This window comes from Condylura cristata, unplaced genomic scaffold (assembly GCF_000260355.1).
Source record: "Condylura cristata isolate star-nosed mole 26May11 unplaced genomic scaffold, ConCri1.0 scaffold00013, whole genome shotgun sequence".
Taxonomy (NCBI): domain Eukaryota; kingdom Metazoa; phylum Chordata; class Mammalia; order Eulipotyphla; family Talpidae; genus Condylura; species Condylura cristata.
In genome coordinates, this window is record NW_004567114.1 from 4,903,570 (window position 1) to 4,926,526 (window position 22,957).

Below are 22,957 nucleotides of genomic sequence, written 5' to 3' on the forward strand. Positions count from 1 at the left end.
TGTGCAGTGGCTGTGGATAGCTGCATAGTGCTGCGCTTTAACTCACTGCACAACCAGGGAGGTCCCATTACTATTAATTTTTTAATGGAAAACTATGGTGCTATAACTCAAAATATCAATCACTCTTAATGAGGACATACTGACTGAGAGGAGGGCAGAGAGATTTCCAGGGTGCCATCCAAATCTTGGGCTAGATAATCTAAGTGCACATGTTCACTTTGTAAGCCTCAAATTCCACATTTACTTGTGCTATTTTCTATATATATTATCATAATCTCATTTTAAAATTTACCAAGAAGTCCAGAGATATGAGACAAAATTCAAAATACTCAACAATGAGGCACTCAAGGGAAAGACCTTAGTGACCATTAAGTCCTCTTAATGCAGAACTATAGCCAACCTACTGTTAGAAAACTTCACAGCCTAAGTTACAAAATGAACATACTCTCTACTGCGACTCTACCATGATAAAACAACTCACCAGATTGTCACCAAACTTAGAGGGTACCAGGTTGCACAGTATCTAAGCTCCAGGTGGGGCCCAGCACCTTGGGGACGGAAACCCCAGAGCCGGTGGGGCCGCCTTGCCTTGCCTTGGAAAGCCCTTGCTCCGTCAGTCCTCTGACATGTTCCTGACTGAGCGCCAGCAGAGAGACTTGGTTACTGATTTTTAAAACAATTCCAGAAAAACCCTCTAACATGGTTTGAACTTAAAAAAAGGGGGGGGGGTTTGGAAAGAAGGGTATGTGCACTCTATACACAGGGCACAATGCCTCTGTGTCAGTGAAGACTGGCCAATACCCCAGGCCTACTCAACTAACGAGTCTCAGGGACTAGCCCCGGGAGTCCTTTGTGTGGGACTGAGCAAACCCCTACAAAAACACAGCTAAGGGAAGTTCTAATGTCCTTTTACCTTGCTGAGTTCCTGCCAGTAAATTAAGCTGTTCAAATCCAGATGGGATGGAGTGGAATTCTTTAAGGGTGGGCTACATGGTATTGATCTTTGTTGCCCCAAAGGGCTAGCTCCTAGACCAGGAGCATAGATTAGACCTTAATAACTGCTGAGTCCTGATTTTTTAGAGTACACCCTCAATCCAAGAACCGCTGGACTATGTGGTCAGATCGAAAGGGACACATTCAGTTCAAAGCAACGAAGAAAATCTTAGGCTATGTACTTTATAAGGACATGTTAATGTTTAAGTCTCTTTCATCTTCAGCTTCTTGTCATGCCAAAATTATGTGCTTGAAGTAAAACTCTGAGGCTATAAAGGTTAAAGACATTTCCAAGTAGGTAAATTCATGTTTCACTCTAGTTTCCAATACACTATACCATAATCAAGTATGGCTGTAAAAAAATGGATAAAAACGTGCTTTATTCCATTGCTCATCAATTTGTATAGGTTTTACCATAAAGGTTTTCTTGTGGGAACATAAAGAGAAATTTATTTTGAATTGATTAAACTGACTCCTTTCCAAAAGAGACCTAAGCCTGATAAATATGAAGAACATTTACCATTAAACGTTTGTAAGGCCCACCTGGTGGCGCAATGGGCTAAAGTGCAGCATTACAAAGCTGGCTGTAGCTGCTTCAACACCAATTCGATCCCCAGTCAGGGAGGTGACCCACGTGGCACAGCAGACCTCTCCAGTCTCCCCACCGCTCCCCCTCAGCAGTTTACTTTGTCAGTCTGCCTATTCTCCCCACTCTGTCTCTGGCGAATCCACTCACCACCCCTGCACCTCTGGCCTGTACCCCAGTTACATATGCATAAATAAATAAATCTTTTCTTAAATTTTTTTAAAAAATTACGAAGGAGGGCCCTCCCTGGTGGCACAGCAGGTTAAAGCACAGCACTAAAGAGGTGAAAGCCACTTCAGCACAAGTTCGATCCCCGCCCCAAGAGGTGACCCACAGGGCGCGGCAGACCTCTCCTGACCCGCCCGCTGCTCCCCTCATCAATGTACTTCGTCAGTCGGCCTGCTCTGCTCCCCACTCGTTTCTGGTGAATCCTCTCACCACCCCTGCACCTCTGACCTATATCCCAGTTCTGTATGCATAAATAAATAAATAAATAAATCTTTATAAAAAATATGACAAAGGAGAAGAGGAAGCATTATGCTAATTACAGATTAATATAGTTTCCATGGCTAAGCATCATACTTAGATATGTTTCCTGGTAACAAAAGCAAGATTTTTACCTCAATTATATATACTTGCTTAAAAAAAAAAAGAAAGAAAGAGGCTAGGTGGGGGTGAGGAGGAAGACTAGTAATTTCTCAAAATATACAGGTTTTGCTTATTGGGAGTCCCCAACTTTTCAGCCAATGGTTCTCTGCCCTTACCTATCTTAGATATGGGTATTTACAATCTATTTGAAGAAAATGTTCTGGGGCCTAAAACAAAGAAAAGCTTAAAAATTCTGAGCTAACACAATTCTTGCACTACAAACAAAAAGACAAGCAGCCAACAAAAAGATGCTGTCTCCACAGTGCTCCTGCTACGAAGCAGGACCTTGACCTTGAACTGCTACCATGACCTCAACCTTAACTTTCTCTAGTGTCTTCGCCATACAAAGAACAGCCTATGTGAGTGATGGGGGAGAGAGCAGTGAACCAATGAAGAAAGCTTCCGAATAGTTCCACCTGTTATTTTTTCTCTCTGAATGAAGGTTTATACACAAGAGATGATGCAACAGGAAACTTCCCACCAAGGAGACAGAACATGACGGGGCCACAGATGTCAGTTCTGTAGCGAGTGGCCTACTCGGCTGTACAGTGAGCCACCTGCACAGACATTTCCCCAGCGCCCCCATCCAGTCACAGGCACCTGACCCACAAAGGAAGCAGGGGTGGCAGAAGCTTCACTTGTCAATCAGCAAAGTCTGAGAGAAAACTGCAAAAGACAGCTCTAAAAATGAACGTGAAGGCAAGGCCTGAGCAAGAGGCACGCTGCATGTTTACACACACATATGACTTCAGTCTTCTACCTTCCTGAATATCCCACTCAGGCTTCCACATCCATTCCAAAGCAGGATGTGGCTTTCAGCACACTCAGGGGCCATGAGATGAAGCAGATGCAATTAAGACAAAACTTGTAGGAGAAAATGCATATGTAGATTATGTGCATAAACTCAGTTTCTGTGGTGAAATTACAAAGACCTACGATTTGTAAAAAAAAGTCAATCCCTGGTCCAATTTCACAACGCTCATCTCTTCCGTAAGTTAAGAAAGAATCACAAAACTCTGTTGTTGTACTTCTTACTTTATTTTAAAGTGAGAAGTTTTGTTTTTAACCCTTTCTCCAAGTTTGGAATATGAGGTTTCAAAGGAAATTCACTGGACTTCATGGTGAACAACAGTAAAAAGAGGTCAATAACGTAGAAAAAAAAAACTGCTCTAAAAGTGTTTTCCTTTTCCATCTAGCACACTTCATTAAATAACGCCGTATGATAAAGGAAATCAATAACCAGTAATTTGATTATCCATAATAACCAGTGATAAACAACGCAGACGTAAACTCTCAACCCTGAGGGGCGCCAGAAGCTCTCCCCATGCCGGCGTGTCTGCCATGAACCCACACGGGGATGTCAATGGCAGCTTCTAGCCGGCAGCTTCCCACACCCCAGTGCAGGCTACAAGGGCAATCCTGGGGGTGATGGGGAAAAAAAGAGGATGCCAGACTGTGGCCTGCTTACCTTGTCAACCCCCCCAATCAGGGAGGAACAGGTGGACACGAAGTAGCAAACATTTATTCTTCCTACAATCCTCTATATATTTTTCTGTGTAATCAAGTGTTCTGCCTTTATATAACATGATAAATATTTAATTGACAATAAGTTATTATTTTCTTTACTGAGTCGCTGATTTAATTTCCTAAAATTAGTATTTGTTGCAATTATAATCACAGGAAACCCAAAGGGTAACATGATAATGAATTCACCTTTGTTACTGGTTTTGCTCTCAAACCTCCGTTCTCCACGACGCTGAGGCCCAGTTTGCCGTCATCCTTACTTCCGATGGCTTTCAGACCTTGCAGAAGAATGTCGCGTAAATTCTGATAAAGAGGTTTTTCAGCATAGTCCAGTAATTTCACTGTTTCCAGATATTTAGCAATTTCACCTAAAAGAGTAACAATTTTTCTGCATTTTATTAGGAATACATTTATCTCTTACATCTAATAAAAGAATTCATCGTTATAGGCAAATTAGAATGCAAACAAAACAATATTTTTCTATCTCATACTTCCTCAGTGGCAAGTACTTTTAAATTCAGGAACTGTCAGAGAGGTGAAATAAATAATGTATTTTGAGACACAAAGTAAAAAACAGTTATGAAATTGTAAGATAGACAATGTACTTTAAATGCAGAGAGAAATAAATGCTATAGTTTATAAGTGCTACTATAAAATAAAAGGACCTAGAATAAACATTCTGAAACAAAATGTCCTTAAAATACAATTAATATAATAGCCAATATTTTTCTTGCCACGGGAAGCTACTAGGTCTTCAGAAGACAGCTGCATTTTTTGTGTGAATGAGAAATGAAACATACTAAAAATAGGCTAAAGAAAGGAGAAAGAAGCAAGGCCTGGTTTTACAATAAAAGGGAAAAAGCAGCTTCTGAAAGACAGTCACACTGCGACTAAGCCTCACTGGGGAAAGAATGTGGCCCCCAAGAGACACTTCAATGTGAAAAGCCCTTCTTGGACAGTGACCTGCACTCTGCCTCCAGCCTGCCCCTGACTTCCAGACTGGCCTCACACACTGGTCCCTGGATGTTCAACGGTCTGCTCATGTCCTAATTCCAACCCTGCTCCCCCGCAGGCCTCTCACCCCGTTACTCCACACGCCAGGTGTCTTCCCACATCCAGTAAGTCAGACATCTCAGTGCTGCGCACGCACGCACAGTATCTCTCTCTCTCCTCCCCGTCTCATTCATTCATTCAAATACTTATTAAGTAGGGATCTGAAGTAAATATCACCACATGTGGTAAGACACTGAAAGCTTTAAGAGAACAGCAAAAAGGTCCACTTTCACCAATTCTCTTCAGTTAACAGGCAGGTTTGCTTTGGACTAGCACATTAAGGCAAGACAAAAAATAGGCTGGAATGAAACCACAAACAAGGTAGTTAAGCAGAAGGCCCCAAGGAATGTATTTTTTTTAAAGATTTATTTATTCATTCATACAGAACTGGGGTACAGGCCAGAGATGCGGAGGGTGAGAGGATTCACCAGGGACAGAGTGGGGAGCAGAACAGGCAGATCAACGAAGTACACTGCTGAGGGGTGCAGTGGGCGGGTCAGGAGAGGTCTGCCGCGCCATGTGGTCTCCTCTGGGGCAGGCGGGGATCGAACTCATGTGGAAGTGGCTTAAGCTTTTAGTGCAGTGTTTTAACCTCTGCGCCATCAGGGAAGGCCAGAATGTATTTTTATTTTAAGATTTTCATTTATTTATGCATACAGACTGAGATGCTGACCAGAGAGAGGTGCAGTGGCAGTGAGAGGATTCACCAGAGAGAGAGAGCGGGGAGCAGAACAGGCAGATCAACAGAGTACACTGCTGAGGAGAGCAGTAGGCAAGACAGGAGAGGTCTGCTGTGCCATGTGGGTCACTCCCTGGCAGGGGATAGAATTCGTGTTGAAGTATCTGCAGCCAGCTTCGTAGTGCTGTGATTTAACCAGCTGTGCCACCAGAAAGGGCCCCCAAGGAATGTATTTAAAAAAAAAACCTTCTAGAACTAGTAGGTAAATTTAACAAGGTCACAAAATACCAGAAAATATATAAAAATCTATTCTATTTCTATATGTCAAAATAAAGCTGCAAAATAAATTTTTTTTAAATCACTTATAAAAACACCAAAACTGTACACAAAATATTAAAGATGAGAAAGATATTTTTGCAGAGAAAGCTGTAAAATACAGTTGAGGGAAACTAGAGAGAGCACCTTAGCAGCCTGGAAGGCACAGCACAGAGGCGCCAAAGCGCCCCACGGAGTGTGCAGCAGGCACAGCCCACTCATGTTCCAGCGCACTGGAGGGGGCGCGTGGGGACCTGACAAGGTGACTCAGGCTGCGCAGACAGCAGCGCCGACAGCAGCACGGCACGGTCCAGTCGGCCAAACAGCAGTGCTGAGACTGGAGCAGCAGCCAGTGAGACTTACGATCAAGGCCCAACAATGGCCCAAGGGAAAAAAGAATGAATGAAGAGTGAATCCAGAAACAGAAAGTGAGGTCACTAGGAAAGAAAGGTCTTTTCTAGCAGGGCTGTTGTGTCAACGGGATGTATTTTGGGGGTAGGGGAGAAACCAGCCCGTCCACCGCACCCCACCCCCACCCCGGTGTGAGCACAGAACAACCAACTGCAGGTAACTGCGCACCTATGTGTGTGCCTGACCATCTGTACCTGCCAAAACTGGCAATGACTCAATCATGCTAGCTGGACACAGCACGCAAATGCCCTGGAATCCCGAGCAGAAATGGAAATGGCCAAGCCAGGTGAAGAAACACGCAGCATGGGGGTGTGAGGAGCTGCTGTCCAAGACCACGGCCAGTGTTCTCGGCACACAGCAGTAACCACCAGCCACGCGAGCTGAGGACGTGTTGTCGTCTTGATCTTGGCAATCACCCTATGAATGCCGGTCAAGTCCAGAGTCATGGTTATATTTATCACTATTCTTTAACAAATTTAAAAATCAACAACAAAAAGCCCATGCAATACGGGAATGAAATTTATAACTACAAAACCAAGTGAAAGAAAAAGGAGCAAAAGAACCAGAAGGTTAATTTCACGAGGGCAGGGATTTTATGTCTTGTTTATCATTACATTTCTCCACATTTCAAACCCCATCTGATGTTGAAGTTAGCATGGACACGCGCTCATCCACAGGCACAGGCCCCTGCCTGGCAGGACACGCGTGGAGGGGCTTCTAAGAGGCCTGTAACAGCCCCTCTCTTGCCGTGGTTGGTAGATCGCAATTTAAATAGAGTAAGGCGAGAGGAGACCTCCCTGAAAAGAGGACAAATGAGCCATGGCTGGGAAAGAACTGCAGTAAACCCCACCTGGGCACGCCGCCCCTGTCCACGCACTCCCGCCTGGATTATCAGTGACCCCAGCTACCGCCTGCTCCCACCGATGCCTCACCTCGCTGCTGCAGCAGTCTACCCCCTGAACAGAAGCAGAGAGGACTCCTGTGGATGGACAGCTCAGCTACTCTTCCACTTCAAACCTCGCACTCTTGCTCAAAGCTAAAACCCTAACCCAAGCCCCCGTGCAAATCCTCAGTGCGAAAGGGGGCGCCAAGGCACCTCCGCTTGGCGACTCTGCTCAGTCCTTCCCCAGCTCCTTCCCTGCAGCCCCCTCTGTCCCCAGGGAGGCCACACCTGGCTCTCCATAAATTCCAATCTTCCCCCACCCCACCCCACCCTACCACACCCCACCCCTATTCTCTGCGCTCTTCTTCACAGCACAAACCATGTTACATCCTGCAAAACTCACTCATTTGTTTCCAGTCTCTCTCAACTACACCCTTAGCCTCACAAAGACAGGAATCTAACTCGCTCTGCTCTCAGGCCTGCCTCCTGTGCTTAGAAGAGTCCAGGGCACGTGAAAGAACAGCCTCAATGAAAACAAGCCGAGAGCCCACATGAGACCTGGTTCCTGAAGCACTGCAGGCCAGACAGGGCTGAGGCGCCGGCGTCCACTCTGGAGAGCGAGTGCTGCTGGTGCAAGCGGACGGACGTGGTTCGGTGACAGCCCCCCGCACACCCAGACTTGCAGCCAGGGGGCCCCATGGGCCTGTGGGCTTTTCCTCGCTCACTCAAAACAAAATCCTACAAAAACAAAGTCTTTTCCTACCTGGCTTGCTTTTCTCAGGAAAACATTTGTCCATCAAACCCGCAATATTTTCTCTGTATCTGTTAAAAATTAAAGAATGAGTCACTGTTTGAGGCTTGACAGCACAGAAAGTCGCTGCTACTTCACGCCAGGCAGCCAGCTGCGCTGTGCTGAGGCTGAGCTCAGAGGTCCAGCACAGCTGCCCCTTACCACGGCCAGCCCTACCTCGGCTTTACCAAGGCTGATCAGCTGCTCCTGTGAGAGGCTGGCAGAAACACACTTGTCTTATCATGATTTTGCCCCAAATAATTTATTACAAGTTTTCCATTACCTAATTTTGGAATCTCTAACATAGTTAGGATCTTTCAAATTATCCTCCCAAGGAAGACGGCCACTAAGCCACTGGACCATGCAGTAACCAAGTATTTCCAAATCACCACGTCTTGATGGGGCTATGAATGTAAAAGAAGCAGGTTAAGCACAAAAATAAGTAAGATATAACTTCAAGAATATGCAAAGCAATAAGGGAAAACAGCCAATTTACAGTCCATATCTCATCATAAAAATTGTGACTACATTTAACAAAAGTACTGAACACTGGACAGTAAAAAAGAAGTAATTTACCTCCTTAAAATTTACTTTAAAATCCAAATTGGCAAACTAGTCTAAAGTTTCAAACAGAGGCTGTTAGTCTAGGAAATAAATTATAAAGCACTGACACATTTAACATTGCCCTTGGAAAACCCAAAGATATTAAAAATGCCACAAGCTATTAAGAGCCCAGAGAATTGGGGATTTAGGCTCCTCCATGGTGTTGGGCAAAGAAGGAAAAAAAAGACCAATGAAGAAATCGGCTAACTTGTAAGAGGCAACAAAAAAAGTTTTCCCGGTATGAAGTTGTTGAATAAGAAGCCTACAGATTTGGTGGAGGGGTCACCCCATCACTCAAGTAAGCCAAATAAATCCAAAGGAAGTCCTCACTAAAGTAGACTGAAGCACTTTCCTGGTTAAAACCCTGGCACTTTAAGGGGGAGGCGAGGAGAGACACAGCTCGCCTCTTCTGTTCTGATCTGTTCACGCAGAGGTAAATATCTGGCTGGGACACGACACGCGAGTCTCGCTCCAGGGGCTGACATACCCACGCCATTGTGTGCGTCGATGCTGGTGAACTCGATGGTGCCATCGTGGCACCTCTTTGGGTCTTCTTTGTATTCTTTGTGAATTCCTTCTGGGCAGTACCGATAAGCAAGGCCATAATCTACCAAGAACACCTATAAGTTTCCAAGTACCAAAACAAAGAAAGCTAGAATGATTACACATGACTGCTCTCAAAGTCCAGGAACAAAAATACTGTCATAGAGGGTAGATTCCACTACAGAATCACACCTGAGCACCCAAACAAGTTAGATCCAATATACAAGCAACAGCAGACACTCAACCGGGAAAGACAGTTCTTTGAAGAAAAACACTCAGAGACCTGGTAGTGGCAGTGCAGACAAATGCTTCACTTTCTGTGCTTCTCTAGGCAAGCATGTGCTTGCTACACGTGTAGCTAAGCGTGATCCTCAGCCTGAGCTAGGACTATTCTCGCTGTCACAAAGTCGAAAACAAAATGAAGCCCCAAACAAACCTCGACCCTTGCTGTATCTGCTGCCGCACAGCCACCATGGTGTGACAAGACTGCCAACCTTGTCGCGCTATGGCTGCTTCGCAGGTAATAACCACCTTTCTGTTCACTCTATGAGGCAGTGACCTGAAGGACTTTTGATAAGGCTTTTATCCACATGTATTTAAATATTAAAGCCAAGTCTTCCTAACTAGAACTGGATTTTAACATCACACACACATATATTTGTGGGCATGGACATGTGGGCCTGATTAGCAGACAAAGCTAACAAATTTGCTTTCTTCTATTATATATATAGTCACACATTACACTTTGAATTGTCTCACAAGTGTATGCATTTGGTCACAAGAAGAAACGGAAATACAAGTATAGCGCTGGATCTAGCACAAACAGAGAATACTAGAAAAATAATCCCACCCAGCTGCTTGAAGGATAACAGAGCTGCAAAAATATTTCCATCTAAACAAAAGGCAGCAAGTGGCGGTCAACCGCAAAGTGAGGTAAAGCTGCAGCTTTTGTTTATTTTGTTGGACAGATCCAGCCTGCTCCAATTAATAGAACCCTTATCACTCAGTCTTAGCTACAATTTTTTTTTTTAACCTAAAAGCATTTCAAACAAGACGGCTGGAAATTCTGCAAATGCCTTTACTATTTCCCCACAAGAAGCATTAGCACAGCAACTTTGTTCGGTTCGGTATAACAGACTCCTTACAGCCACCATATGGAGATGGGGAAAGGAAGCAAAATATGAAATGAGTGAAAAAAGGAAGGAGGGACAAAGGAAACACTGAGTAAGAAGAAGTTAAAGGCAGATTTGAGAAAAAGAAAAATGTGGTCTAGAGTACTGAATGCTTAAATATTCCTCTTATGAGATCGAGCAAAAAGTGAGCACATCAGGAAGCATTAGACACGGCGGCCAGCGCCAAGCGCTAACTAACCCTTACTCACCTAAGCATGGAAGCAGCGAACACAACACTGTCTACGTCTAATCCCACTAAGCTGACCCAAGTACAGAGGCAGTAACACTAGCTTTCCTCCTTTCCCTAAGAAGTAAAAATTATGGGAATGCAATAAACTAAAAAAATTGCACATTTAAATTCGAAACACTAAGAGTATACAAATTGAGACAGCTAAGATATTTCTGTAAACCAATTGATTTGAATAATCAACATGTTAAAGACCAAATTTTCCAAGTAACAGAACACTTACATTTGATGGATTTCTTCAACAAAGGAAATAAAAAAATGACAAAGCAGACAGGGAAACATAATTCATTGGTGCACTATATAATTTTAAGCTTCCACCCCCAAATAGCTATTTGAAATTCACTTTCTATCACAAGCACTTCTTCAGAATATTATTTAGGGCAAAATAGCCAACTTGATAAAGTGCCAGAAATCACATGAAAAATGTAGAATCTTAACTAGATAAAAGTGTCAACGAGAAATATTATTATTACCATATTTACTTTCAAAAGTAAAACTTCTGCATGGGTTCAAAAGTTCAAAGCAACCTTATTTGTTTTCAAACAACAGTGTTTCGATAGGATAAATTAATATTATCAAACTACCTGGTCAGGATTCTTGTAGCTCAAAAGAAGATTGGAGGCCTTGATATCTCCATGTACATACTCATGCTCATGAATATATTCCAGAATATCCAGCTAAAAAGCACCATAGAGAATTAATTAATGCAATACCCAGCACCAGCCAGCAGAGGACCAAGCGCGACTTTACCAGGTTACAAACAAGAACGGAGCTCACATACAATTCTTAAGCTTAGCTGTAAGACAGTTTTCCGAGAAAATCTTTTGGCATTTGCTTCATATATTTTCTGAAGGTCACTCCCAAAGCGATCCATTATCATAAACCTGTAACTGAAGACAAACAAGAAAAGTCAATGAACAAAATATAACTCAGGAAAACCTACTACGCAAGGAGTACTCTCCAGTCAAAGTGAATTTGCCAAAGCAGTGTTTAGTAAGAAAGTAGAAAGAAATGGAGAAAAAAAAAAAGAGGAGGGGGAGGGAAGAAGAGGGGCAGAAGAGAGAAACATCTGAGACAATTTATTCCAACTGGAAAGCTCGGAGCCGAGAGCCCGTCCTTCCCGCCCTGCTCTCATCTGACAGCGTCCCCAGTTTCAGCACCCAGGGTAGGATAATCAAAGGGACACCAACAGACTCATTCATAGTAAAGACAAAACAACCCAAACACGAATACCACTTGATTTTTCACATAGTCAAGTTTCTAGCTATTGCTTTGTTCCTGTGACTATTTTTCTCTACTTCTAGGTCAAACTTTAGCAGAATTAACAGTGTTAAAATCAAGAATGTTAAGAGGGCCCTCCCTGGTGGCACAACATGATAGGACACAGCACTGCAAGCTACCTGCAGCTGCTTCATGGCAAGTCCCATCCCCCGCCTGGGAGGTGACCCACATGGCAGGGCAGCTGCTCTGCCTGTTCTGCTCCCCAATCTGTCTCTGGTGAATCCTCTCAATGGCCCTGCACCTCTGTTCTGTATGCATAAATAAATAAATCTTTAAAAAACAAAAAAAGAATGTTAATAGATGTTCTAACAGTAGCTAAATTCAGGAAAATTGCTGAAATGTTATAAAAAGATTTAAGTTGAATGTGCAACAGCCAATTTTGGGGAAGAGCCAATATCCTGGGAATATGTAAAGATTTTGGTTTTGCCATAAACTACTATGTCACCTTTGCCAGGTCACAGTACTTCTCTAGGCCCGTTTCCAAAGGTGCCAAAAGAGCAAGCAGGACCTCCTCCTTTTAGGGCCTGCTCGGGGCCCACGGAGGCTCAGCACCTTGCTCGCGTGTACTAGAAGCCCACCTAGCTGCCGCTGCGCCACTCAGCTTTGGCTGAGCACCACAAATTTTCCAGAGTCTGACTTGTCTGAAAATCAACAAAAACCAAGACCACGCCCAGCTATTAGTATACTTCCCAGTTGGGCGAAGATGAGCCCCCAGCGTCCTTATACCCCGCTTGCACTTCTGAAGCCCTGGTATGGGCAGCGCCCAGCGAGGGGCCTGTTAGCCCACCTCTGCAGAAGAAAACCAGTGGTCAGCACACTGCCCTCGAACAGGTGTGAGGCCATGCTTCTAACCACCACACTGAGTATATCAACATAAACGTCAGAAGGACATAAAAACCCCACTTCCACACCGTAGGTGTTTAAGATTAAAACACAGTATGTAGAGTCCAACAGGGAAGCAAAACCTAGCATCAAAAGACAACATGCTAAATAAACAAACATTCCAGAACTCAACCATGTTTGTGGAAAGAGAATTAGAGATGGCCTGTCTAAACATCTCCATAAACAAAACGCCTACTGCCTGTGAAGGGAGAGTGATTTGTCCAAAGTCATGCAATTAGTCAGAGGTAAAAACTCACGGAAGATTTTCCAGCACCTTGACCTCTAAAGTAACAAAGGAGGAACAATTAATTCTGGCTTCCTGTTTTCACTTCGTGAGGTTGAGAGCTAGGACCAGGATCACACATACATTAAAAAAAATGTGTGTGTGTAACTATTAAAGTAACAGATGGGCAATAAGAACAGAACCTCTGCTGACATTCCTAAGGGAGCTAAAAACACTGGATGACATAGTCTACTAATACAACGCACAGGTAAATGCTTGTTTCTTATCAGTCACTTCCAAGCTGCTCTAAGTAAGACCCCATCGCCTCACTATTTCTAAACTACCAAGTGAAACATGTGCCTTATATTGCATAGAAATTTTTGTTTTTCTTTTTTTTTTTTTTAAAGATTTATTTTATTTATGCACACAGAACTGGGATACAAGTCAGAGGTGCTGGGGCAATGAGAGGAGTCACCTGTGGTGGAGCAGGAGCAAAACAGGCAGATCAACAAAGTACACTGCTAAGGGGATTAGCAGACGATGTCAAGAACAGTCTGCTGTGCCATGTGGGTCATCTCAGGGGCTGGGGAACTCGTGCTGAAGCAGCTGCAGTGAGCTTCACAATGCTGCTCTTTAACCCAGTATACCACCACGGAAGACCCAAAATTTTCATTTTTCTGCAAGGATGCTTCTACCACTGGGAAATGAGAGCTATTTCTACGTAACTCCTCTAAAGTAAAATCTCCCATCTATACTCTGGACTTAGGTAAAACAGTGCAAATAACGGGAAATACAAATCTGTATAAATGATTCAGTAATGCTGACAGGAAATATTGCTATGATCCCAGCACTGGTTCTAAGCAGTATATACACATTCATTCAACTGAACTGCAGGGAAAACTAAGAATCTCCAGCAAGGAAAGTGAGCTGGAAGAACAATCATACTTTCTATTTTATTTGCAAGAACAATATTGATATTTCAGAGCTTCAAGGTGAAAATTACACCAGTACTTTGATACCTCCTTTTACAAGGAAAAAATTCTAACAAGCCCATGTCATAGAAGGCACAGGCTGAAAGCAAGCTGGCACTAGGAAGCAGTGAGGCCCTCAGCACTGGCCTCGAGTCCCTGCATGCCTGGGGAAAGGTCCTCTCCAGTCAGCTGGCCTAGTCACCCTTCCACCCTCCATCTGTCCAGGCCCCGCCACATCACTGGGGCCCTATATACCAGCCATGTGCAGTTGGTCCCATGCTTTATCACAAAACAGATGATAGGAGTAGATAAAGCAAAATATGCTCAGGAAAGTAGCCATTCCCAAATGATGATACTAAGAGAATAAAACCAATAATGGTAACAGCAAGTAAGATGTCTTATGTGCCAGGAAAATGCCCTCGCCATTACATGCTTTCACACCCCCCTCATAACAGCTCCAGAGCACAGACCCTCGTGTCTGGCAGGGGAGGACACAGAGAAACAAGCTGAGCAGAGGCCCACACCTGACAGGGTCAGTCAACTGCAATCCCACTCAGTGGTGTGTAGGTTCCAGCATCACCCTCCTCGTCCAGTACTGTTTAAGCGTCAAGTATGCATTCACGTACTGGGAGTTTCCTCCCGCTCTGCTGTGCGAACAAGTCTCTCCCGTCTCTGAGCTCCCACACACTAAGTCACATCCACCCGATTTAGCACTTCACTCCGCACTAACTGTTGCAGGCCTGTCGCTTCCCTCAACCGCTAGACTGCAACCTCAGAAAGAGCAGCACTCCCACGGGCAGACCGCATCCAGCACGAAGCGCCGCGTGGAAGGCTGAAGCCCCCTTCCACTAAAAGGACAGGGAGCACTTAGCTTGCACGCACGTCTGGCTGTTCCTGCCTGTGAGCTGGGCTCGCCAGTGGCACTGCTCCAGCAGAGCGGACAGTCCTGAGCTTGCCAGTCTGCTGCTACAGCGTGGGAAGGCAGAGACAGGCCTTGATGCCTGCCATCCACTCACTGCCCTGGGCCCAGATGAGGGCCACTGCTACAAGTGCTTGGCCAAGAACTCTGTGATAAGCCAGCTGCACAAGGGATGCTCCAGAAAGGAAGAAGAGAAACAAAACACACAGAGTTTTACCTTTTTCCATTTTTATCATGGAGGCCAGACCCCCAGTACTTAGGAACACCCAGGTACTTCAGCTTATGGGTACGAATCCACTTCTGAACTACAAGTTAAAACAGATGCTTGTGATTTCAATTCTGTTAAATACAAATAATTTTTTTAAATCACTAAGAGCAAAATACACTTACAATGCAATGAGATTTCACTTTCATTTATTCATAAAAGGGAATTGAATACTACATTATAAACAGTAAATGAAAAGTTTTAATAACCTATGCAGTTTTCCTGCCCTAAAATTTGAATTCAAAATGAAAAATCTGAAAAACATTTTTTAAAAAATCAAAGCACCACAATTGCAATTAATATTTCTCTCTATGTAAATATTTACTTGCTTCCACAAAGAGTTTTTTTTCACCTCAACCTAAGTTTGTTTTTTTTTAACCTCATTCTACAAGGTCTCAACTACTCAAGCTCTAGGAGAGATGAACGCCTTCCTTGAGATGACCTAGCCTGATACCACCCCACTCGGAGTGTTCTTGGACTGCTGGGGCAGGGACGGGCATGAGGGACACAGGCACCTTGGGAGAGCGCTGTGCCCCCACGCCAGCCAGTTCTAGCACATCAACTATGACAGTCTCACTTACCTGCCCCAGGATGTTTGTTCTCCAGAGTTTAGAAAAATACTCAGAAAGATTTGGAGATCCCCAACCCGTTGTCACGGGTTAGGGTCTTTCTCAATTTATAACAATACTTCCTAAATCATAGTTCATTTACTTTATTCCACACATCAATATATCAAATCAATGCATTAGCATCTTTTCATAACAAACCCATTAAAGAGATCATACAAATCTCATTTCAGTGACATCACTTATGAAGTGAAATCTAATAAAGACTCATACTATAAAACGCCAACACTCTTGTCTCAGCATAAACAAAAGAAAAACCACGGTCACTTAAAATAAATGAACATGTATACTATAACTTACTTAGCTCTGGTTTAGCAGCTCGTTGATAGAACTTTAATTCCGTAAAGAGAGGTCCATTGTCACTCGGTTCCTTAAAACGGAAGAGTTAGTTAGAAGTAGTTAAGATGGACGAATTATTTTCAAGGAAACTTCAAAACAGACTAAACTCAATTTTTCTTTCCAAACAAGTTTATAATCATGTGTAAGATTATGTCAAACTCTTTAGAAATGTTTTAGAAATTCTCAGGACGGTTAATAAGTCTTAACATTTCTCTCAAGTTCCATTTCTATACAAAACTAAATATACAGCTCACTCCTTGTAGAAGTTTCAGAAGAATCTAAACTTACTTTCATCTCAATGAAGCATTCTTTTAAGCGAAATCAGCAATCATATGAACAGCATCAACAAGCAACAAGATATTTCTGAGATTTAGTGGATTTCAATTCCTGATTCACCAACTGGTGGCAAATCCCTTTCCGCTCCTGCTTCTCAGTTTCACTGAGCTCATCAAGATCGGCAAACATACTTTACCATGCAGAGGCATTTTCTTGCGATTCCAGCCAGTCAGCCAGCTCTGTCCATTTAAATGAATCCTTTTCCCTCTGACACTGGTCCCCAGGCATTTGAAATCAAAGTACTCTACAATTTCCTTCCCACATGACCATCAAAGAAGAAAAACGGGGCCCAATGACACTTGTATAATAGTAAATTTTGTCTCACTAAAACTGGTTAATTTATATTTAAAGTTTGGTATTATGTATGTCGTTTTGATATTTCTGAGAATCAGAAAAGTTCTGAAAAGCAGTGAAAACTTTAAATGAGGAAGTTAACATTTCTAAACTAATTTTAGGGTCTCCTTCGAGTAAGAGTAGAAGACAAGCTATTTTGAGCAGAGTCTCTGTGCAGCTGGAGCTCCAGGGTGAGCGAAGCACCAGGAGAGGTGAAGAGACTCCCGACCTGAACTGAGAGAAAATTTGTGAAAATACGTAGCTCTTGGCAACTGGAGATGCCTTCTGCAGGTAATTAAGACATGTTCATTTTCCACCATTCAGGATACTCCAAACAGTCATAGAAGTTAATTTTGTTCCCTGCAGTCTAAACGAAACTACTCTATGCACAGTTCTATTTAAACATGTTTAATGATTTTATTATTGTGCAAAATTTCTAAATTGAGTAGACCCTTCAGTCTATCGCCAACTATTTTTAATATGCTGACAAATGAGATCTCAATTCTAACATCTTTGAAAGGACAGAAGTAAAGGAAAATTTTTTAATTTTTCAAAACTGGTATGAAATTCAAATGCTGGCAGTTGTTTTTTTTCTATTTTCTTTATGTTTACATAATCCTCAGTGCTAAATAAAGTTTATTTTAATTATGGACACAAAATTGCATTACTTCTTACTGAGGTGACAATGCTGGTTTACGGCATCTCATATGATACAACTCTTCCGCAGGTCACCAAACACACAGTTCTAATATCTTAAATTTCTTACTACTCAAAAAGAAGGGAATCCCCGCTGGGAGCACCTACAGGAAGAGTGAGTGGCCAGTCAGGCCGCACCAGCTAAGACTGAGCATCACCTTCGGCCCAGGCTGGCCGCATCCGCTCCAGGTCACTATACTTTTCAGCCCAGCTTTGTCCGAGAAGGCAGAAAATGGACCCCCACAGTGAGATGTGGGCGGCAAAGCCCTCACTGTGGACTCAGAAGCTTGAGTGCTTCACAGCCAGGCTCCTCGCCTCGCCGTGCTGGGCCCACACAGAACGACCTTCAGTAGCAGGCGTGGGTTCAGGGCAGGGCCTGAAGGAAAATGGAAATTCCAGAAGAAATTCTGGTGAAGGTACTCTCCAAAGGTTAGCTTTTGGAATAGTTCATTAATATAACTCAAGTTTGAAAGGATTTTCCTAAGACAAATCCGGCTTACTACCATCATCTTAAAATTCTGATTTATTCAGTTTCAACCTATGTCCTATCAACTTTAATTTCCAAGCTTTCCTTCAGGCAATAATTTATTGAACTTATAATAATGAGAATCAACCTATATAAATCAGGCTATTATAATGAAAGCCTCACTACAATGAAGGGTCTTCGAGCTCATTTCAGACGCTTCCTAATTATAACAAAATAAAGGATCTACTCTTCTTTGGCACTGCATTCCAGCCAAAGCTGGCTGTTTCTGTTGAAGAAAATACCTTAACTCATAACTAAAATTTTATTAACATATTTCAAATCTAAAATACTTTGCCAACTCTGTAATAGCCAAGATTTAGAAAAGAAATTGGGAGTGACATTTTAACTAGAATATCACTAAACGTTTCTTTAAGACTTCTAAGTGTCAAAATGAAGATGACAACAGGAAAAAAAATTAAAATGTGATAGATTTCAATGGCACCATCTAAAAGCAACTGGCTGCCATTTAAATATGAAGCTGTATAAAGTTCCTCCTTCCTACCAAAAAATTATGATGTATGAATTGAAAATTCAGGTCACTTCTCATAATATCAATGAGGGAAATTAAACATCAGTCTGCAAACTTCTCTCCAGGGAACGTAGAAATACAGATTGATAGCAGGCCCTCTGGAGAGTGTCCATGGCGTAGAGAACTGCTGGGATACGAGCTGCACCCCCAGCTCCACCTCGGTCCCCAGTGTGGCAGCACGGGGCAGGCAACGCAAAGGAACAAGCCATTTATCAAGTTTATTCATGAGAAAAAAGAGAGCGAGAACTGTTTCTCCCTGCCATAGTCAGCTTTCTACTATCAATTTACCACAGCTCTACAGAAAGGGCTTCTCACTATCTAGAGGCGAGAATCCAAGTTTACTAACCTGGTCACCCAGCCCCTGCCGCCAGGGCTGCCCTCGTAAGACGAGCACCAAGCCCCAGTCAAAACCAGACTCTCTCATGAGGAAGGAGAATATTTTTGGTATGTGCCTAGCCATCTACCTTGAATACCTATGTCCTAACCTCATCTCAAGGCCAAAGAAACCTGGGGTCAACTACCTGCAGCTCTCTCTTCACAAATGATATACACAGCAGCAGCAAGCAATTTCACTGCCAAGTCTTCCAGCAAGGGGGAAGCTCACTGCCAGCACAGGCGCCTGCACACACCCATGGGCAGAAAGGACCCCAAACAAAGTGAAACACACCCCTTGACTACCAGCAACAGCAAGGGCCACGTGTGCCAGGCTCGAGCAGTGGTTTGGGAACCAGGCGAGAGGTCCCTGGAGCTTCCTTCGGAACACTCACCACATGCCTGCAGCCAGAGACCCTGAAGAGACTCCACACCCAGCCAGAGAAACACTGTCGTGAGTCTCATTCACATTAAAGATCAAGTTGCCTACGACTGCTTTTCAAGTAACATCTGCTATTTTTTCTCAAAAGATAAAATATACACTCAGTGTAGGAAATCTGGAAATTGTCTGAAATGTTTTCTTCACATTGCTATTTAAAAAAAAAAAAAACCTGTGTCCATGCTAAACAGCTTTGTATCTTGGTTTTTAAGTAATTATAAAGTTTCTCCAAAGAGTAATACTTACTTTTTAAAAATATAAGTTTTAATGACCCTTTTAAAATAGTCAAAAGTAGTTCTGATTTTAATACCAGAATGGCACTCATTTTATGTTTGTATCTGATGAATAATTTCAACTTTTAATATATCACTCTGAGAATTTTTTAAAAAATAGGAGCTAATAACTGTCAGAGCTATGTCACAGCACATCACAAAAGGTAAAGATAAATGGGCGCATTCTAAAAGGCTTAGAAAAAAGGTGGAAGTGGGTGGCTCTGAAAAGTTAAATGGCAGCAGGGAATTATGGCTAAATAGTTTTCAGGAGAACAAAACAGACATTTAGGAGCAGCATGAAGAAAACTTTCAAATAAGGTCCTTATCAAATAAAACCTAATTCAGGAGATGATATAAACAAAGTTAAAACAACCCATAGCTATTGACATGTGGAATGAGTAAATAAATGGAAACAAAATGGGCACTACAGGAGTTTAAAGGAATACAGAAAAGACAGATATGAGGGAGAACAACCAAACGGCAGTTACCAACCTCGTCTTTGGAGAGGAAAAAGCAAGCCGATAATATTGTTTATGGCATTCTTCCAGGATCACAGACAAACTATGACATTGAAAATGTCGCTGAAATATTAAATGCATTAGAGCAATCAACCGAATATTCATCACTGTCCTGACTATGCCTGACTATGAAGAGTGTGACGCAAGCTAGTGCAGACATCTGAATTAGCAGGCGACAGACGCTGCAGGTGAACTAGGTAAAAAACAAGTGGCTTTACCACTAATTGGAAAAACACACAAAAGTAGTGATAAAGGACTGATCACAAAAATATATGGAGAACTGATGAAACTCAACAAAAATAAACAACCCCATCCAAAAATGGGCAGAAGAGCTAAAAAGACACTTCTCCAAAGAGGAAATGCAGATGCCCAACAAGCATATGAAAAATGTTCACCATCACTCATAATAAGGGAGATGCAAATAAAAACCACAACGAGATACCACCTCACCCCAGTGAGAATGGCACATCTTCAAACAACTAGCAACAACAAATGTTGGCGAGGATGTGGAAAAAAAGGAACTCTCCTGCACTGCTGGTGGGAATGCAAACTAGTACAACCACTATGGAAAACTGTTTGGAGGTTCCTCAAACTGCTAAACATGGAGCTTCCCTATGACCCAGCTATCCCACTCCTAGGTATCTACCCAAAAGACACAAAAACACTGATTGAAAAAGATACCTGCACCCCCATGTTTATTGCTGCTTTATTTACAATTGGAAAAACATGGAAGCAGCCCAAATGCCCAAAAGTAGATGACTGGATTAAAAAGATGTGTTCCGTATATACAATGGAATATTACTCAGCAACCAAAAAAGAGAAACACATGTCTTTTGCAGCAACTTGGATGGAGCTGGAAAAGATCACGCTTAGTGAGATAAGCCAGAAAGAGAAAGAAAAATACCGGATGGTTTCCCTCATAGCAGGAGTATAATGGACCAGGCGAGAAAATAACAAAAATAATGAACAACCATAGACCAGAGACATTTTGCGGGGGTGGAGTGGGGAATGGGATCAAAAACGGGGGGGAGGGAAATGCACGGGATTATGGTGATGGCACAAGGGTGATTTGGTGATGGGAAACCCGCAGAGATTACAATTGAGATGGAAAAAAAAATGTACAAAATGATGTAAAAATAAACTTTTGTAAAATGAAAAAATAAATAAATAAAAATATACATTTGCATCTGTAAAAAAAAAGTGGCTTTAAAGTCAGAAATGTAATTCGCTACCTTACGTAGTTAGGAAAACTTGTTTCTACCTATTATTTTTCATAGCTTTATGAATAAAAGTGAAGTCGAATACAACTAAAATATGTACAATTACTCAGAATAATTACAATTTCACAACAAAACACATCTTAAAGCAGCTCAGCTTACATAAAATGGCAGGGTTCTTCGCCAGCACCACCTGGAAGACATGACACCATACGACACATGCTCCTCCCCAGACACAGAAAAGACCGTGCAGGTGAAAATAGCAAGGGTTTCACAGGTAAACATGTTTTTGAACCTTAAAATTATGAGAATTATCAGGATAATGGAAACTTTCTGAAAGTTCCTAAGAACCTCATCTTACCCACAGGTTTTAATACTGTACTTTGTCATATCAACAATAAGCTGCAGATAAAATTCTGCAATTCCATGCAAATGACCCAATTTAATAGGAGCATTTTTGTTCCTTTCACACAGCAGTAGAGTACATATTCAAAAAGGAATGTTCCTCCATGAGAGAGAAAAGAAACCGAAAGGAAAGAACGAGCCACTGGGCAGTGAACCACAGACTGCCTGAGCACCCCACGGTGCTGCCAGTGTGGGGCAACAGTGGGTCTTCCCACTACAGGTGAACATGAACTTGGGAGAGAACATAGGAGATCACGACTTTTCAGAGAAAATAGGTAGGACGGGACCAAGACCTCGAAAAGGCAGGAAACAGTGAGCCCCACACTGCCCCACTTCCTTCAGGGGCAGCAGCAGTGAAAAGGAGGAGAGGGGGGGACTGAGGGTCAGAGGGCGAGTGCAGCCCTAGCGCCACAACAAGAGACTGGGCGCTTCCTTAATTTTGAAAACTAAAAACAAAGAGCAAAGGCCAACACCCTTCATGAAAAAAAAACCTAGGAGTCCTTCACAAATATCTTAGCAAATCAATCCCAGCATTATGTAGAAAGCATCACCCCATAACTAAGTGGAGTGTATGTTAAGAATACAAAGTTAGTTCAACACTCAAAAACCAATCAATGTAATTGCCACATTAACAAAATAAAGGAGAAAAACCCTGCGATCCATTTCAATAGATGTTAAAAAGCATTCATTAAATAAACAAATTACAAACGGGGAGAAATATTTACAACACATCTATCTGTAAAAAGGAACTTGTATCCAGAATACTGTTACTACTCAATTATGAAAAGCAAAGCAGCTTGTTATGAGAGGCACACAGCAGACGGAACAGAGGAGTGGCCAACGAGCTCTACAGGAAGCGCTCAGTCAGTAAAGGTAACCCAGGACTCTGAGACCCCACACTACCCCAACCACACACCCAACAAGGAACCCCGCACACCCAACTCTAAAGAGGAGTTGCAGAGCCCAGATGCTGACAACTTACTAGTGGGTGTGTGTAAAGCGACACAACCACTCTGGAAATCTACTGGTACTTTCTTATAAATTTAAATATACCCTTACCCTGTAAACCAGCAAATCTACTTCTAGATATTTATCCAAAGGCAATAAGCACCTATACCCACAATATCACTATACAAAAAAGTTGACAGATGCTTTATTTGTAACATACCAAATTTGGAAAACAATCCAATGTCCATCAACAGGAGATGGAAAATAAATTAAGATGATGCTACACATCACACCTGAGCATGCACTGAGCGTTGAGTGTTTACAACACCACAGCTGAGCATGCACTGAGCGCTGAGTGTCTAAACACCGCAGCCGAGCGTGCACTGAGCGCTGAGTGTCTACAACACCGCAGC

At 42.6% G+C, this 22,957-nt stretch overlaps 1 protein-coding gene across 4 annotated transcripts in view; it reads right to left on the reverse strand.

The window, feature by feature from the left end:
- Window positions 1-22,957, reverse strand: part of VRK1 (vaccinia related kinase 1) — a 73,263-nt gene that overhangs the window by 13,385 nt on the left and 36,921 nt on the right. For all 4 annotated transcript variants that reach the window (XM_012724334.1, XM_012724337.1, XM_012724336.1 and 1 more), the window contains 8 exons: window positions 15,915-15,984; window positions 14,941-15,028; window positions 11,229-11,337; window positions 11,032-11,124; window positions 8,973-9,105; window positions 8,166-8,286; window positions 7,856-7,914; window positions 3,941-4,119 (listed from right to left, as the gene is read on the reverse strand). In XM_012724334.1, coding sequence (XP_012579788.1) covers window positions 3,941-4,119; window positions 7,856-7,914; window positions 8,166-8,286; window positions 8,973-9,105; window positions 11,032-11,124; window positions 11,229-11,337; window positions 14,941-15,028; window positions 15,915-15,984 — 852 coding nt within the window. The remainder of the gene's footprint in view (window positions 1-3,940; window positions 4,120-7,855; window positions 7,915-8,165; window positions 8,287-8,972; window positions 9,106-11,031; window positions 11,125-11,228; window positions 11,338-14,940; window positions 15,029-15,914; window positions 15,985-22,957) is intronic.